The following is an 18,947-nucleotide window of genomic DNA, read 5'->3' as shown; positions in this document are numbered from 1 at the left end:
CAGGATAGGCTGTCGGGTCTCTGGTTGGGGGGAAGTCGGCTTCCGGATGAGCAGAGCTGTGGGGGGTCTCTGGTTCCATCTGCATCCCTCCTGTCCTCAGGAGAATGAGTTGTGCTCAGTTGTGCTCTAACGCTGAGTTGTGCCAGGAGAGCCAGTGTCTAATGAGAGAACTGTGGTCGTATGGATAACTGGGAATAAAATTTGACAGCCCTAGGACTAAAGTGTGGCTATTTTTTCCTAACGAATGAAGAGTTGGGGGCACAGCCCCCCATCCTGTGGCCAGATGAAGCGTGTGGTGGCCCTGCGCCCCGGTCGGGTACCCTTGCCGCCTTTTTGACCCTTTCTGGAGGACCCTTTACAGTCTGGTGATCCTGATTTGAATAGTGCATTGCAGTTAAGGTCCAAGATTAAAACCCTTTTCTGTGCTTTGAACACTGTGGGACGTGAATATATGTTCTAGTGAGTTGTGTTGAAGCACTGAAGGGATTTTCCTTCAAAGTACTGTTATAAATTGGTTAGACCCGGCCTAGCTCACCAGTTTGTTTGTTTAATCTAGCGTGTCTCTGAACCATAGTCGATTAATTCCGTAGAAAACCCATCTCTCACTTACCTTCCAACAGGAGCGGCGTGATTTCAGGTTCCTCTTGGGGGTGATGGGGTGATCTTCAGTCACTTCTCTGCTTAGCTGCTTGGTCGGAGTGGATGCACTTTCCCCAGGTCCCCAGTTGTCTTGGGCAGGAGGGCCGTGTGGCAGTCGGGGCTCTTTGGGGGTCTCTGTGGGTTCTGAACTTTGGGGGGCACGCCTAGGGGCAGCAGGCCCGATCTGCGATGCTGGAAAGGGAAAGGGGACTTCTGCATGCCCGGCTGGGCTGCCTGTCAGCAGCAAGGCGGACGGACGGTGTGGGGCTGCCGACGCGTGGAAGTGTGGAGCGGCCGCATTAGCCTGAGTCGCAGGGGCCCAGCGTGTGCAGGGCTAATCGTAGTCTGGAGTACGGACGAGCCATGTAGTTTTAGGCCCTGCGGTTTTTTCTCTGTCGCTGTCACTAGACCCACAAACTCAGCGTTAACGTCTCATCCACTTTTTTTCTTGTCTTTTATAGTCTCAAACCATGAATTACGTGGGGCAGCTGGCCGGGCAGGTGATTGTCACTGTGAAGGAGCTCTACAAGGGCATTAACCAGGCCACACTGTCCGGCTGCATCGATGTCGTGGTGGTGCGGCAGCAGGATGGCTCCTACCAGTGCTCGCCCTTCCACGTGCGCTTCGGGAAGCTGGGCGTCCTGCGGTCCAAAGAGAAAGTGGTGAGTGCGGGCCTCCTGTCCTCCAGGAGGATGAGACGCCGGGGGTGGGGGTGGGGCAGAGTAAATCGTTCCAGTGAGCTCTCGGGACCTCTGTGTGTGTGTTTCTGTTTTGAAAACCCATATGCTTTTGAAGACGGCGGTATGGGAAGTCCGTCTTCAGTACTGTTTTTGAAGTTGCTTCTAAATTCAAAAAGCCCTACTACAGGAAGTCTAGGGGGAAAAAGAGGTGAACATCATCTTAATAATCCTATATGTTGCAACTCAGAAAATCAAAACAGAAACTAGAATTGTAAATGGGGAAATCAGGTGTATTTAGAAAAAGTTCCTCTACCTTTTACAGCACCTTAAAATATTTAATGTAATGCCTTCAGACCAGTTGTGAATGGAATAGATAGGCATGCTCAAGAGTACCTGTGTCTAAATGAAATACGTTAATGCCAAATTTGTGCGTTTATTTTGACAAATCTGTAAAATCTTACTTGTAATCTAAAGTTTATTGTAAATACCAGGCAAATTCCCAAATCTGACTGAAATGAAAATCCACAGGCTTTTGTTTATTTTAGGGAAGATTCTTTCAGAAAGAAGGTATTTGTGTTGGGGTTTTTTTTTTTTTTTTTTTTACATCTTCTTTCCTTCAGGTTATGGAGCGCTTGGAAAGTCTATTAGTATATCTGATCTGATATCAATCATGTTAGAAAAAACTGAGCTAACAGTAAACTTGGCGTGTACATAGTAGTATTTTTCTTTCTACTCCTGTCCCACAGTATCTACTTAAGCAGCATAAGGAGATGTTGTCAGGATTTTCAAGCGCAATGAAAGAATCCACACCATTTTGTAGCACAGAAGTATGTGTTAGAGGACCATTGTCCTAGGTTGAAAACATCTGTTTTCAGATTTCAGCTAATAACATAGCTGATCCTGCTTTTTTTTTCTGCTGCGTTGGGCCTTCGGTGCTGTGCGCGCGCTTTCTCTAGTTGCAGCGAGCGGGGGCTATTCTTCGTTGCAGTGTGCAGGCTTCTCATTGCGATGGCTTCTCTTACTGCAGAGCACAGAGTCTAGGTGCGCAGGCTTCAGTAGTTGTGGCGCGCAGGTTTCAGTAGTTGTGGCACGCAGGCCCTAGAGCGCAGCCTCAGTAGTTCTGGCGCACGGGCTTAGTTGCTCCACGGCATGTGGGATCTTCCCAGACCAGCGCTCGAACCTGTGTCCCCTGCATTGGCAGGCGGATTCTTAACCACCGGGCCACCAGGGAAGTCCCTGATCTTATTCTTTAAGATAGAAATTTCCCTCTATTTTAATTGAACTTATGTTATTTTGAAAGTGACTGGAGAGCCATGTTTCAGGGTGGCAGGGCTTGTGTGGTCTGGCCTCTGTTCAGAGTCACTTCGGAAACCAAGAGCAGTGGTGATGTACTGAGTGAGTTGGAAACTTTCCATTGCAAAACAGTGTTCAGCCACAGTTTAGCTTCTCCAGAATTTTTTCTTTCTTCTGGTAACACTAACCTGTAGTACTTTAGACCGTATCTGCTTTGGAAGCATCAGCAACAAACTGTTTATGCACTGAAACGTCCCATTAATTGTGCCAGGATCTATTTGCAAAATGGCTTACAAGCCTTCCCCACCCCGCCGCCCCTTTCCCATCTATGATCTGGGTTTTTGATCAGCAGATTGGATAAGTCTTCTGGCCTTCAAACTGGAACCCGCAGGCTGATGTATGTAGGCATTTGTGCATCTGTAAATGCGACTGGGCAGATAAGAGCTCTCTTTCTGCATGCTGTATGCTTCTAATTAAGAAAGTAGACAGTTTCTGTGTGAGGCTACGCAAATCATTGTGCTCAATATCTTGTCAAGCCCTTAACTTTTAGTAGAAGTCTATCGAGTGAGACCCAGGAAAAGAGAAAAGTTCTTTCCCTTGGTAGCCCAGAGACCCAGAGGATATATTTGGGAGGAAATTTGGCTATTTGCACCAAAGCGTAGCACTCCTGTGACAGTAAAGCCAAAACCGTGTCTGCCCTGAGACACTCTGGCAACTTGGACGAACTGTTGGTGTTATTTTAGATCATTCTGGATTAGGGAAAGCTGTCCATTGACTTTTAAGTTAAGAACCCAGTTTTCAAATATGGGGACACCTGTGAAGTGGACTTGAAATCATAACCACCTTAAAACCTCTGGTTAGAAAGATGCAGTATAATAATTTTCCCACTGCCAGTGCTGTGTTCTTGTTTGATAGAACACAGCACTCCCTGTATATTTCATAACTCAGGAGTTGAATTTCAGAAGGTAAGCCTGCACTTGATATTTTAAAATATTTTGTTGATTTAACACAACTGATGATTTAATTACTTACCAAAGTTAAATAACCCAGTGTATTAGGACCGTTTCCATTGTGGATGAGAAGAATCCACCTCACACTAGCTTAGGCAAAAAAGGAATTAAATTGGCTTGTGTAAGTAAAGTACGCGAGTATTTGAATGAGTCAGGGCTTTACTTAGAGCCTCTGAAGGTGTTGACAGGACTGTCTCCCCTCACCTCTCAGCTCTGCTTCCTTTTGTGTCTGTCTGTCTCATGCAAGATGGCTGCCAGTATCTTCAGGCTGACTTGCACTGACTTCCCAGAGGGAAGACAGCGTCTCCTGCCTACAGAAGGACCAGTGTTAGCCGCCCTGTCAGCCTGGGGTCGCGTGTCTCGGGAACTAGTCACTGTAGGTGGGGGTGGAATATACTGACTGGCCTGGCTTGGGCAGCAGCCCCACTGCCACGCTCTGCAGCTGCACCGGAAATAGATGGTCTGGAATCGAGGAGACGAGATCCCCAAAGGAGACCAGAGACATTCTTACCCAAAGGATGGCCTGCCAAGACGAGTGTCTGCTACAGCCAGCATTTCTCCAAATCAGTTCTGTTTCAACATCTGTCACATATGTTGAGCAAACTTAAGGCACAGTGTAGGAAGTATGACTGTATGGAAATGAGTGTTTTAGAAACCAGCTTACCAGAAGTAGTAACATCAAAATGAGTGTCCTCTTTACAGTCGTCACCTCGGGAAGCATTTATTCCAACTTGGTGCCATCTCAGAATATTTTCAGTATTTTTCCTTTGTGACCTAAAGAACTCATGGCATACACATTCCTTTAAGTATGCTCCATATTGGCACAATTTGATACTAGGTTTAATTTTTGGAGAGAACCAAACTCCATTGAGAGTCAGATCAAGAGACTAAAGTAGTCGTATTAAGAAATGTCGTATTTGATCCCTAAAAATACGGGCTATAAATAGAAACCAAAGGGTTAACTTTGCTAAAATAGTTTTAAAACAGACTTTGAGTTTGCATCCTAAAGAAGCGTCATTCCGTTTTCCCAGCTACATTAGATAAATGGGTAACCTGCAAAGGTGAAAATTTTGAAGGACGATATTAGTTTGAATCTTTTATTTTTTATTAAAGATAAAATAACTTTAAATATTTCATTTGTACTGTTTAACTTTAAAATTTTATATAACAGCAAGTCAGCGAACATGGCTATTTAAATTATTTTATATGTCTGACTTCTAGTTGAAAAAATGTAATTAAGTCATCCTGAGAAACTTGAAATCTGGCATTACAGAGTGAATTTAGTTTTTCCCTATCTTCTTGCCTATAGTCCAGAAAAAAAATTTTTTTTCATTACTTTTTCTGTTCCCACATAACTTTTTCAGTTAGAAACATTCTTCCTATGATTGTGGAAGAAGCTGCTATTATTACAGCTGCTTTAGAAACCTTAGATGACGCGAGATGCTGTGTGACTTCAACTAGTTTATTATGAAGAAAAAGCTTAAACACTTATCTGAAAGCGTGTTTTTCTTTAGCCTGGGAATTTCTGGCAGTACTTTGTTTTAGAAGAGTTAGGAGTTCATGCCATACGCAACTTTTTTAGCAGTAAATGTTCGCAGTAATAGAAAGCACTAAGAAGGCTGGCTGGGTTATGAGTTAGGGTTAGTGTTCGTCCTATGGAAACTGCTTCATGCGGCCCTGTCTTTTAAAAAATAGAAGAAAACTGAGTTTTTTGTAAAATAGTCATTTTGTTAACATTTCTGAAATTACATAGGGATTTTTTAGTGTAGGATTTTAAACTTACTTTGTATTCAGCTCTTAGTTGCCTGTTTTTCTGATTTCCTTTTATAGTGTTACCTTTTTTGCAGCTTCATTTCATAATTAACACACAACAAGCTGCACATATTCAAAGGATATATTTGGTAAGTTTAACATATGTGTGCGCCCAGGAAACCATCAGCACCATCAAGATACGGAGTGTTTCGTTGTCCTGTCCTCTTAGTCTCCTCCACTCCGTGACAGTTCCTCAGTCTTTGTTTTTTATGATTTTCACATTTGTTTTTAGCTTATGTTAATTTTAGATGTACAGACAAATTGCAGATGCAGTTTTAAAAGTTTCCATATATCCTTCACCCAACCTCTTCCCCTAATGTTCACGTTTCACGACACCATAGTTACAATTATCAGAACCAGGAAATTAACATCAGTATAAACCATTAGCAAAAGACCTTATTACGATTTCACCAGTGTTTCCACTACTGTCTTCTGTTTCAGGATCCCGTGTTACTCTCACCCTGTGTTCTCTAACATATGACCTTGACTTCTGTCAAGGTCTTTCCATATGACCTTGACTTCTGAAGAGTACAGAACAGTTACAGTGTAGATTGTCCCTCAGTGTGAATTTGTCCGGTGTTTTCTCCTCTTGGTGAGAATAACACCGCGCGGGGGTGTGCCCTTCCTGGAGCCCCGCCCTGCTGCTGTCTCCTTACTGGTGACGTTAACTCTGATCACTTGCTGAATGGCGTCTGCGAGGTTTCTTGGCTGTGAGTTTACCTGTGGGAAGAAGCTTTGAGACTGTGCGCACACCCTGTTTCTCGTCGTGCTTCCACCATGAATTTTAGCTTACGCGGTGGACTTTGCGGCGGCTGTTGCTGTGGTGTTGCCCAAATGGTGACTTTCTATTTCCATTCTTCCTGCTCCAATTATTAATTGAAATTGTACTTTGTCAGAGAGCTTTTCTTCTCTTATTTACTTAATTATTCAGTTATTTAATTAGGTCAGTGTGGACTCACGGATATTAATTTTACCCTGTGGGTTATAGTCATTATTTCTGTAGTTGCTAAGATTGTCCCAGATTTGGCTGTTGGATGCCCCTTCCAGTTGAGTCCTTTCGAAACGCTCCCATCATTTTTTGAGCACTTCCTTACTCTCTGGCACCATAAGATATTCCAGGAGACTCTACTTTCCCTGCCTCGGCCCCAGAATTATTTTTATTTCTCCAAGGAGCCTTGGTTCCTGTTACTGGAGAATAGTATCTGGAAACAAAGACGTGGTCACTGGGTGTGCTCATTAGCCTGAGGTATAATTGCTTGTAGGCCCTCTCAGCCAGCAGAGCTAGAAAGTCCATGTATGTATATACATACACGTGCCCACACCTGCATCTGCGTCCGTCTGTGAAAATCGGGAGTTCGCAGTGATTCCTCCCTCTCCAGCCGATCACCACAGGGTTCTTCCTCGTCTCCATATTTGTAGCTTCTTCCTCTGACGGTGAGAAACATGCTTCTCATTACCTACAGTATATTTACATATTTGTTCAGTACTAGCATACACATAAAGTAGTTTCAGAATTGCTGACCCATGTCTGTGATTCAAAAAAAATTACTAACTACAGTACAATATTTGTTTATAGTTCTTTTTGTCCTCGGACTTAGAATTCTGTAGTCAACATACCGTTTTTCAAAGTTACTTAGTTTTCTTCTTCTTCCCTTCAATGTGGTTATGGTATTCACACGTAGAATTTTCAAAACAAGCATTGACAGCATATGTCAACTAATATTTTTTACTATGATGTTACTTATCCCATCATTCCGTGGCTCCTGGGAAGATGGAGCTGCCTTCCATGACTGGACGTGAACCGGGGCTCGGTCTCTGGTCAGAAGCGGTCGTTGGTCTTCCTTGGGACACACCCAGCAGACTCTACAGTTGTTCGCACCACGAGGGCCATGCAGAGCTAAGGACACTGAGGTTACGGACTGTTCTACTTCTGTCTGTATTATGCCTTTGTGTGTTCATCTTTATATCCCCTGAACAGTCTAAAACCAGAGTTTACAAGTTATCCATAAGAGTTTTGAAAGTTTGTATTTATTTTTGTAAAATATTTAAGAGTATTTATTCACAGCTTACAGATAAGCAGTTACATTATTTTTAAGTGAAATGGTAGTACCTGATACATAAATGTGTATGTGTATATATACATATGTATATATGTGTGTGTGTGTGTGTGTGTGTGTATAAAAACAAACATTCCTCACTTTGCATAGTAGTACAGACCATAAAAATGGGCAAGCTGAAACCCTGCAAAAGGAAGCTTAGTCGATGAGGGAAATTAGGATTCTTCCACGACCTCTGTAAGCTTTGGTCAAAACTTTTAAAAACTCCTACTATCAGTTATAAATATATAAGAAAATGAAAAATAGTAAAATAGTGTTTGGTGCACTGCAATTTAAAACATTAGAAACAATGAGAACTAAATTTCTTTGTAAAAAACTCGCCAGGAGTAGTTTGAACAGGGCTTACCTTCTTGATGTAACACGCTATGGAACAAGTATCTTTTCTTTGTCTTGGTAAATTGTCCTACTCCTTTCTAAGTCTACATCAGCTTCTAGCTTTTCATCCTTTGAAATTCCCATGTCATGAAGCATCTCTGGGAGTTGCTTCAACCTGCAGGTTTCTGCCTGTGTCCCTTCCTGTGGGTCTTCATCCTTTTGTCTCAGCCATGTTCCTCCTTTCTGGTATAAACTCACCTCCAGGTTCCTCTGGCAGCTCATCCTGAGTCTCCTGATCGCAAGGTCGGCTCTTTCTTCTGTAATTGCTGACGTTCAGTTTGATTTTACTTCCAGCACTAGTACTGTTTGCTTGTTTACTGCTCTCTGATCTTGGCCAGTTGCCTCTTTCAATTATCCATTTTATAAAATGTCAACTGGCTTTGTCACTGGGAGACCAGGAGGCAACCCAACCCGCACGCTTTGCCGCCTCTGCCTGCTGAGTGACAGATGTGCTGGGACTGGTCACCGACAGACTTTGAGAAAGTGACGTAATGAGTTACTGATCACCATGGGCATCTCTTACGTACGTGCAGTCGCTCTTCTGTACCCATGGGTTCTGCATCCAAGGATTCACCCAACCTCGGATCAAAAATATTTGGAAAAAAATTTTTCCAGGAAATTCCCAAAGCAAAACTTGAATTTGCTGCATGCTGGCAAGTATTTACATAACATTTATGTTGTATTAGGTATTATAAGTAATCTAGAGATGATTTAAAGCACACAGGAGGATGTGTGGAGGTTATATGCAAATGCTACAGCCTTTTATCTGTTAGGGACTTGGGCATGAGTGGATTTGAGTATCTGAGGAGGGTCCTGGAGCCAACCCCCTGCGGACACCGCAGGACGGCTGTGGTGACCTGTGGATGGAAGAGCTGGTGGTGAAACGTGTGCCTCTCCTGCAGTTACGCAGTCAGCATACTGTGGTAACTGAGATTTCTGCTGATCTGAGCCTCGCACGGTGAGGCCTGGCTGTGCTGTAACCTCCAAAGGGGCTCAAGTGTGTGTTGACGATGACATTTCCCCCGTTTTATGACATTTGAGAGATTAAATATATTTTTAAAATTTGTCATGAGAGTAGGTGATGGAACGTTTACTTTCAGTCTGGTGGTATAAGGGTGGGACGTGGGGCAGGAGGTGGGGTCTCTCTGGGGCCGTCACCCTGGGAGCCTCAGTACTGCGTTTGGCCTGAGAGCCCAGAAGCTAGGCTTAGTTGAGCTTGAATGACAGACTCTTAATGCCAAGTCACACTTTGTTTCTCCTCTTAGATTGACATAGAAATCAATGGCGATGCAGTGGATCTTCACATGAAATTGGGTGACAATGGGGAGGCTTTCTTTGTGGAGGAGACCGAAGAGGAATATGTAAGTTCTGGTGGGTCACATCCACTTCACACGTTGTGTTCAGGCCCACGGTGCACATCCCAGAACAGAACGTTTAGTTTTCCTGGTGAGTTGTGCGGACGATTGTTGCTGGTTAGACAAGCTTTAGTTTTAGGTTGAAGAACTCGGCTGTCAGAAAGGAGCTGCAGGGGCAGGAAGTTTCCCCGCACGAGTTCCAGGCTGCAGGGTGTGCTGAAGGCCTTGGCACTTAGCCCTCTTGTGAGCTTCCAGTGACTTTATTAAGTGGTGTCTGTACAGTTTACACCTTGGCCTGAATACACTCAGTTCCACCTGAATAATCACGGCGTATCTCTTCAGGCCGTGTCTGCGTGTGTACACGTGTGACCTTTAAATTTGGGAAACATGTTTTGACGTTTTCGTTGGGGACATTACATCCCAAACCTTGAAGAGTCAGGTGCATTAGTTTATTAAAGTCTCAAGAGATTTAAATTAATTGGCCTCTGCCCTTTATGAATGATTATTGCACGTTTGGCCTCTTTCAGCAAGAGAGCACGATTTGCCCCACTCCCCTCACGTATCCACTGATGTGAATGTTCCTGAGCTGTTCTTGATTGATTTAAAGTGGATCTTTATAAAACTTCTTACAAGGGGACTTCCCTGGGGGCGCAGTGGTTGAGAATCCGCCTGCCAGCGCAGGGGACACGGGTTCGATCCCTGGTCCGGAAAGGTCCCATATGCCGCGGAGCAACTAAGCCCCTGCGCCACAACTACCGACCCTGCGCTCTAGAGCCCACGAGCCACAACTGGTGAGCCTGCGTGCCGCAACTACTGAAGCCCGCGTGCCTAGAGCCCGTGCTCCTCAACAAGAGAAGCTGCCGCACTGAGGAGCCCGCGCACCGCAACTAGAGAAAGCCCACTTAGAGCAACAAAGACCCAACGCAGCCAAAACTAAATAAATAAAACAAATAAAATTTTTTTTAAAGTAAAAAAGAAAAAGCAACTTCTTAGAAGGCATTGTTAATCTTTCATCATAAAGAATAAAATCTCAGCAAAAACAATAAGCTTCAAGTTGTTAAGGGCACGGAGCTACTTTTCTGGTTTTGAAGATGAACTGCCAGTTTGATGTCATAAATTCACAAAGAAAAGATAAACAATAGCAGAATGAGATTGTTTACCAGTTTTTACTTTAGCCTGGAAGCCAGCTGCGTCAGTACTGTTCTGTAAACAGCAAAGAAACAGTGTTTGTGAAGGGGGAACCTACCAGACCAATATTCTTCCTAGTATCTTAATTGTTTGTTTTTATATTACGTTATTTGCATTTACGTGGCCTAGAGAAAAATCTTCCTCATCAGAGACAGAGGCAAAAGGCAGAATGAAGCAGTAAGCGAGTTACCATAAGAGTAGAACACTTCTGATGTAACCTGTCACACTGACGAGGCTCCGGATAAATCAGCAGATGCAGTCAGCGAGAGGACTAGGTTCCTGAGAGTCTGCTGCCCGCTTCTCACACCAGTTCTCGTGATTCCATTTAAAACTATGCTTAGCAAGGTCAACCTGGAGAGTGTCAGCTCTCCAGCCTTTTTTTCCTATTCCATGTATGGCCAAGTTGACCAGATTTTCTTCAGTATGATGTGCTTTTCTTTACAAATTAAAAAATTTAATTCATTCAACAACCCTGGAATTACTGCTCTCTGCTACAGAGTATGAAGAAAAGTCCCTCTCTCCAGGGGCTCACAGTTTAAAGGGGGATAAACATTACCCGAACCCACCTGACTTCCGGTTACTGACCTTTTGTTTCTCTCACTGTCGTCATTTAACTGTATGTCCTCAGCATCCCTGCCAAGTCAGAGCTCTGGGTGGAACTTTGTCCTTTAACTAGCTGCACGGTAGTCCCTAGTGTGGATGTACCGCAACGCCGTTCCTTGAACGGTGCTCGCACTGATGGACATCGAGCTCATCCGCCCCTGCAGCAGGTGCATTGGCTGAGCTTCCACGTGCTCCGTGCTGACTCGGCACGTCAATTCCTCAGCGACGTGGACCCACATGAGCTGACGCTAAGCCCTGCAGGGGGGTGGAGACCTATCTAGGTAGGGTGGGCAGTGCCTGAGCTCAGTGTGACATTCTTACCTTGGGGAGCTAGGTAGGTATTCTTTCTACCGCTGTGAAATTTAGATCCACCAAAAATGGTGGTGGTTTTGATGCATTGTACTGTTTGTCACTGGCAGCTTTTCTTTCTCCGTATTCTCTTGAAGGAAGAGCTTCCTGCTTACCTCGCCACCTCACCAATCCCTACTGAAGATCAGTTCTTTACAGATACTGACCCCCCTTTGGTGAAACCAGGTGGAAGTGAAAGACCATCACAGAGTTCAGACGTCTCCCACGTTCTGGAAACAGAGACAGTTTTCACCCCCAGTTCTGTGAAAAAGAAAAAACGAAGGAGGAAGAAATGCAAACAGGACAGTAAGAAGGACGAGCAGGCCGCTTCCCCTGCCGCAGAAGACGCGGTGGGTGTGGAGCTGAGCTCGGATGACGAAGAGGCCGCCCAGTCGGCAAGGTAGGCTGGGGGTGGGGGTGGGGTCTCCTGGCGCATGGGCTGTGGGCGGAGCTCGGCTGCAGCCGGTGCTGGTGCTTCTCCCCCGGGCCTGCAGTCTGAGGTTTGGACTTGTTTTTCCCCTGTTGGCAGTTTATCGCGGAATAAGTGGGAGAGGCATTCTCTTTTTTCCTTTCTGCAACTGTACAAAAAGTGCTGTCAGACACCTTGCTGTGGCACTAAAATATCGCTTGAAGCCGACTGGCATTGTGTCTCATTTTACCCAGTAAGTTTCCAAAAGCCAAGGAAATCATACGTCACACAGAAGATCTGAACCTAGTGCCTGGCAGGCAGATGGGACGCCGGGGGTGTTTCCCTACCCTGCTGTTGGTGCTCTGTCTGTCTGTTCCTGAGTTCAAGGTGGTGGTTTTGAGTTTACCATCAACATCCTAGTAAGTTGAGGGGGAAGGAGGGTTTTGTTTTTGTTTTGAAGTGAGAAATCTTGATCACTGTTATTTACCAGCTCAGTAGAAGAACTCAAAATAGATGACAGTTTTCAAGTCAGTGCTGTCTGGGGTTTAAAACGTAACAGTTTGGGGTAAACGATGTACTTTTTCATTCAGTACTCGACTTTCGTAAGACTCTCTTCCCCCGTTCCGCTGGGTGGCGTTCCCGGCGCTGGACGGACCATGGGTGTGGCAGCAGGGTGGTTCTTTCCCTTGGTGACTGCTGGACAAGTGATCCTGAATGTCCACACCCTGATTGAATTGGGGTGCAGGGAGGGTGGCCTTATGAGGTCGACGCTGGCTGTCACTGTATGCTCTCACCTCGGCTGCTGGAAGGAGAGATCGTGCCCCCCCTTGCTGGGAAAGTTACTGCTGTTCAGGTTCTCTTCATCATGGAGAAGAGGGGAGGTAACCAAATGTATACCAAGCATAAACTCTACCTTGACGTCTAGTGTTTTATTTACCAAGCTTTTATTTTAAATAGTCAAGTCAAGAAAAGAACTTACTAATATGTTGTTGTTCTAATTATGCTGTTAGTGAATAAGGTAGTAGAATAATCCGTTTTTGGCAAAACTGTTAACTTGTTTTCTAAAATTTTAAAATCTGGATTGTAAATCCCAGAACAGATTCCTACATTTAATAATAATCTTTCATACGTGAAATTGTTTCCTACTCATCAGCTGTCACATGGTGATTCACTCCCCCCGCAATGAACGTATGAGACCTGGGTTTCTGTTCTGATCGAAGGCAGAATTCTTGTTAGGACCAGACAACAGAAGGCCATAGTGGGCCAGTACTTTAGACTCTGCAGAGCAGTGTAAACCATTTGTACATACAAAACTTTAGTCTGCAATAACAAATTTGTGTGCCTTTTTTTTTTTTTCAGAATCAAAACACTAGGTGGGAAGAGCTTAATTTTATAAGTTCTGAACTCTACTTTTATATCACTGATTCCCAAAAGAATTTTAAGCTAATAAAAGAAAGTTCCACAGTTTCTTTTTTTTAATATATGTTTTTTTCTTATTCATTCATTTATGGCCTCATTGGGTCTTTGTTGCCGCGCTCGGGCTTTCTCCAGTTGGCGGCGAGCAGGGGCTACTCTTCGTTGTGGTGCGCAAGCTTCTCATTGTGGTGGCTTCTCGTTGCAGAGCACGGGCTGTAGACGCGCGGGCTTCAGTAGTTGTGGCTCGCAGGCCCTAGAGCACAGGTTCAGCAGCCGTGGCGCGTGGGCTTAGTTGCTCCGCGGCATGTGGGATCCTCACGGACCAGGGCTCGAACCCGTGTCCCCTGCATTGGCAGGCAGATTCTTAACCACTGCGCCACCAGGGAAGTCCCACAATTTCTTAAAAAGGCACTCTTCCCATCCTTTTCTTCCTGCTTTCAATTTTTTAAGGGTTCTTTCTCCTTTGCTTCCCTAGGAATACAAACTAAGAGACCCTTTCAGATCTTCCATTCCTTGATTTCAGTGCTATTAAGAAGAGTGTAGGGACTCCCCTGGCGGTCCAGTGGTTAGGACTCCGTGCGTCCACTGCCGGGGGCAGGGTTGGGTCCCTGGTCCCGGGGAACTGAGACCCCATATGCTGTGCGGCACTACCCCCCCAAAAGAAAACAGAACAAAACGGTGAATTACAAAGAGAATGTGAACAGTTCCTTTAAAAGTTTTGGCTTATTTATAATGTGTAGGTAGGCAGGAAGCATGTTCTTTTGAGAAAAGCGTGAAATACACGCACCTGGAAATTTTATTTGGGATATCACTGTAACACTCCCTTAGGCACCTTAATTCCTGGAAATATTTTTGCTAACTAAAACTCTTCCAGGATCGACCGGAAAAGACGCTGAAGTAACGTTTTGCCTCTATAAAGCGTTGTTGACACGTGTCCTTTGTTATAATAGAGCAACGTTTAGAACTCCTAAACAACCCGCGGCTTCAATTTAGGAAGGTGAAACATTTCTAAAACGTGCAGAGTCACGTGCTAAGTGCACAAGTCATTGTTCTAAAGGAATTTTGTAAGTGAATGCACTGCAGAAGTATTAGTGCATGCCTTCCTTTTCCAGATTGTATGAAAGGCTCTATCCGCCCAGTCTGTAGGAGTGCTGGTCTGGTCCGCAGTGACAAATGCAAGACAAAATGTAACGGTCGTGCAGGTGTTGGCCTGAAATTCACGCTGAGCTGATAAGGGAGAGGACGGGGCCGTTACACGTCTGATTGTGGTCACTCTGGCCTTCGTTTCTTAGTCTGTGAAATCCGAGGACTGAACTGCATGGCTTGCCAGGCCCCTTCCCGCTCAGCATCCAGATTCTAAAGTCGGAAATTTGGAGGAAGATATTCAGGGTCAAAAGTATTAACAGCATGTTAAAGAGCACATTAAAGAGTCTGAGAGAAAAAGACTAGGAAATCAACTGCTTTTGCAGTTACGAGATCCACAGATTATGGGGATTTGGGGAATTTGTAGCTTTTAATTACCTTCCCCTCCTCAGCCCCTACCGGGTAGGAAAGAAATTTTGTTTTCAGAGAAGTTACCTAAACTTGGTTTTATTTCTATTTTGATAAATAGCATTCTATTTAAACTCCTTACTTTTCAAGAATTTCATTGATAATAGAATTAAGGTTAATTTAGGCTCCTTGAAGGAGGCAGCAGAAAGATGAAATTACTCTTGGAAGCAGGTTGGTGTTGTGTAGCCAGAGGAAACCCCTTTGTGGGACCTGGAGAGGTCTAACCCGCACAGGGCCTTGTGGGAGCTGTGCCTGATGGGTCTCCCCTCCTGAAGGTGGGCTTCTGGCTTGAGTATAGCGTGGAAGCCTTGTCCATCATTCTAGAGGACGGATGGATGGATGTACAAGTGTATATGTATTAAAAACAGTGCACCTGGCACTTGTAGCCTCTGGGAAGGAGGAGACTTTTCACGTGGGATGATGCTATATCACAGTCTTGAGTGCAAACATATAAAACACTCAGCCGCTGGAAATGCAGTAACGGCAATGGAGGGTTACAACTATGCTGTCAGAAAGGAATCTGTACTTCTAATCCACCAGAGCAGACACACTTACAGAGTTAGATCTGGGGGCTGAGTGGCAGGGGCCTGGGACCGCGTGTTCCCCTCCCCATCGTTCTGATCCAGGAGACACGTTGCCGAGCTCTCTTCTGCCCTGTCGTGAGGTATCTTTTGTGGGAAGTGTCCTGTATCCTAAAGCAAACTTGGATCATTAGTCACGGTGAGATTGATCGATCGGACACTGAGGGTGAGGGTCAGCGCTGTGTTAACGGTGGTGAACTTGGGTCTTTGGTCGCGGTAGTTAGCAGCCCGCTTTCTCTCTTACGTACTTGCTGCCAGCTGTGTAGACTAAAACTTATCTAGTCCTTCTGATTTATCCCACGTAAATAATTCAGGCTACTGATTTTGCCTTTGTCTTGGTTTTTGTCCCTGTTCTTTCAAAACTGAGGTATAACTTACATACAATAATATTCATGGATCTAAGCATGCAGTTCAGTGAATTTTGATAGTTGTATATACATCGTGTAATTTCTGGCTTTTGAATGAGAAAAATAATCGTTTTACAAAATGAAGCTGAGCTTGGAGTCGCGGTGCTGGGGCGTCTGTGAAGGCTGAAGTGCTCTAGACACACTTCTCACGAACTTCAGCTGAACCTCCGCCAACCACCCTGACCCGGCCTTAGACCATCTGCCCGGCCGCGGATCCTCTGCTGGTCACCATTAATGCAGCTGTTTGTCCTGTGTTTCAACGTAAATAGAGTCAGTGTTCATACTATTTCTCCACGTTCTAATCTATCTATACTCTCCCTTATTACATCCTGGTGTCACATACTTAAAGTGACCCCGTCGTACTTGGCCTCGCTGGCTGCCTGTCCTCAGCCACGTGTGCCGTTTTGACGTGCTTGGCAGATTTTCAGTGAGTCACAGGACTGAAAGGAACCTCAGCATCAGCAACCTTTCTATCACTCTGATGGATCTAAGCTAATGGGCTCTATTTTTGTCCGGATCCACCCAGAGAAGACCATGTCCTGCCTTCCTGGGCTTGTAAATTCTTGAATGGTGCCTGGTCTCTCTCTCTTTCCTTTTTTCAATATTTTATTAAATCCAGTTTGCTTTGCTGTATTCTTCTTGGCTTACCTTTTATACTGTGGTGAAATACGTTCCCAAAACAAAATATGTTTAATAAAAAATTTTCTACGGCATTTACGTTGCTCTTTTCAAACCACTTTCAAATGTATGAATAGTAGTGGGCCAAGCTGTACTGTCCTTTCAGATTTGGCAAATAAGGACTGTTCGTAGCATCCAATTTTCCCTTTTTGCTTCTATACCATTTGAATTTCCTCTCTTAAGATACGGAGTATTTTTACCTGGATTTCAGCCTTTTTCAAGTATATGTATCTTTCCCCTTGAATGAGGTGGTTTGCCAGAGCTTAATCCTTCTGAGAGAAAGAAGATTAGGGTTGGGTAAACCTTAAATTAGGAAATGCAGGTACTCGGAAAAATTGTTACGTGTCAGAGTTAGTGGTAAATCAGAGCATGTTAAATTAAGGTGTAAAGAGAGAAAAGAGATAATACAAATTAATAAAATGGTTTCTATCCCTATTTTTAGTCCAGCAGATTAAGCGATAGACCGTCTCATCATTTCACATCTCATATCTGTCCTGGTAGAACATTGAATTTTCTGTAAGAAGCTCTTAAATTTGCTTTATATAGTGTTTTACACTTTTCAGAGATTTTTTCCTCCTTTTCTGTGTACTTTTCAGGGCTTTCACCACGACACACCACATAAATCTCACATCGACTCTTATGAAATAGACAGGACAAGAGAAAAATTTCCAACTTAAAGATGAAAAACTGGGGCCCACAGTGCTTCTGAGGGGTGTTTTCAAGGTTATATGGCAAGTTAGTTATGTTAATTTTGCAAATTCAAGAAAAACAAAAGGGTAAATTAATTAAAACCTTACTAGCATTAGTTAAGTCTCCTACAGTTCCAAGGTCTGTGAATGAATTTTGAAAGCATTTATCCTACTTCGGTGTCATCTTCCTCGCATCCCTACATCACGTAGATTCTAAGAGAAAGTTCTCAGGTAATGCTTGGGCCCAACCAAGAAGAAAATAAGTTCTGGGTTTTTAAGAGTTTTTCGGGTACTTTTGAGCCATAGCTTTTGTCTTCGGTTGTTTGCTTGCTTACATTTTCTGTAATGTGCAGGAGAGTGTGGTGGAAAAGAACAAGGGCTTGCTTGTTTGGAATCCAACTACTTGGGAGCTTTTTTACTTTGGGCAAATGACTAAACTCCCGTAGATCCTTGATTACCTAATACCTAAAATAAGACTTTACTGCTTCAGATTTGTAGGAATTGGACGCAATATATGTAAAGCCTTAGTTTTCTTCTTGTAGGCTCTGGATCAAAACCCCTAACAGATGTAAAAAGGAGTTTTTAATCCCATCTTCTTTTCTGTTCCTCCTGTTTATCCCATGTTTAAATGGTGATTGCAGTGGTATCCGGTGTATAGCGACAGTGAACCCTCTTCTCCTTCATATTTTCCTTTTAAGAGAGTTAGTTATTAATCATTTGACTTTCTTCGTTTGTATAACTTAGAACAGTGTGTCAGTGAGAATTGGGGGATATTTTAAAGCTGACATAGATGTCATTGTTTTGTCTCTCTCCCCACCCCCCACCCCCGCACCCCTTCACAGAGGATCTTCAAATGCTTCCTTAAAGGAGGAAGAATACAAGGAGCCTCTGCTTTTCCATTCTGGAGACCACTACCCCTTATCTGATGGGGACTGGTCCCCCTTAGACACGTAAGTATTCTTGAAATTTCTCCATTTCTTAAGGGAAGGACATACTGATAGCTTTTCTGTTATTCGACTTGATGATATTTCCACGTCTCTCACACAGAAGAGGAACTGAATGTGTGCTTTTAACCCAAATATAGACCTTTCCCCTCAATAATTACTTTGTTCCTAAACTTGATCTGACTTATTCTCAGAGTTGGCCAGTGTAGACCTGTATCATCAGCATAGAATTTGACCCTCTACAATTCTTTTTCGTGTCAACTACTAACTGTAACTGTGGTTAATACTGTGAAGAAACGTGCAGTCACACTTTGTGTTCAAATCCAGTTTCTCTCTCTGTATTATGTTAACCCATCTTGCCATGCATTTTCTCTGCTATAAATTACCTTTCTCATTGATTTCTTGTGAGAATCAAGTGGGATAATACATATTATTGAGGACCGGGCAAGTCCACAATAAATGCTAGTTGGCATTGTTTTTATTATTATTAAAGAGCTCAAGTGGAAAGGTAGCCTTTATATCTGCGGGTGAAATTGATATATTCAAACATATTTCTTTTCATCTCTTGAGCTTGGCAAGAATGAGGTTCCTGACTTATTAAGAGTCATCACATTTCTTTGTCCTGTGTTTGCAGCCCCTACACCCCGGCGGTGTGTCCTAAGAGCGACTCAGAGCTGGAGGTGAAACCCGCCGGGAGCCTGCTCAGATCCGAGTCCCACATGGAGTGGACGTGGGGAGGGTTCCCGGAGTCCACCAAGGTAGAGGGTTCGCCGGCCTGCGGAGTTGAGGATGAGGCCACAGGAACATAAGTGGTGGTGGTGCCCTCGTGTGGTCGCATAAGTGAAGCCGAGT

The 18,947-nt window shown here is 44.1% G+C and overlaps 1 protein-coding gene across 1 annotated transcript in view; it reads left to right on the top strand.

The window, feature by feature from the left end:
* The first annotated feature begins 1,109 nt into the window (after window positions 1-1,109).
* Window positions 1,110-18,947, top strand: part of LPIN2 (lipin 2) — a 36,723-nt gene continuing 18,885 nt past the window's right edge. The window contains exons 1-5 of the mRNA XM_065889466.1: window positions 1,110-1,301; window positions 9,192-9,287; window positions 11,519-11,820; window positions 17,994-18,101; window positions 18,730-18,860. Of these exons, the coding sequence (XP_065745538.1) occupies window positions 1,110-1,301; window positions 9,192-9,287; window positions 11,519-11,820; window positions 17,994-18,101; window positions 18,730-18,860 (829 nt within the window). The remainder of the gene's footprint in view (window positions 1,302-9,191; window positions 9,288-11,518; window positions 11,821-17,993; window positions 18,102-18,729; window positions 18,861-18,947) is intronic.

The sequence above is a fragment of the Phocoena phocoena genome, chromosome 13, assembly GCF_963924675.1.
Source record: "Phocoena phocoena chromosome 13, mPhoPho1.1, whole genome shotgun sequence".
Taxonomy (NCBI): domain Eukaryota; kingdom Metazoa; phylum Chordata; class Mammalia; order Artiodactyla; family Phocoenidae; genus Phocoena; species Phocoena phocoena.
The sequence above is the reverse complement of the archived record's forward strand: the minus strand, read 5'-3'. Positions and strand labels throughout refer to the sequence as shown.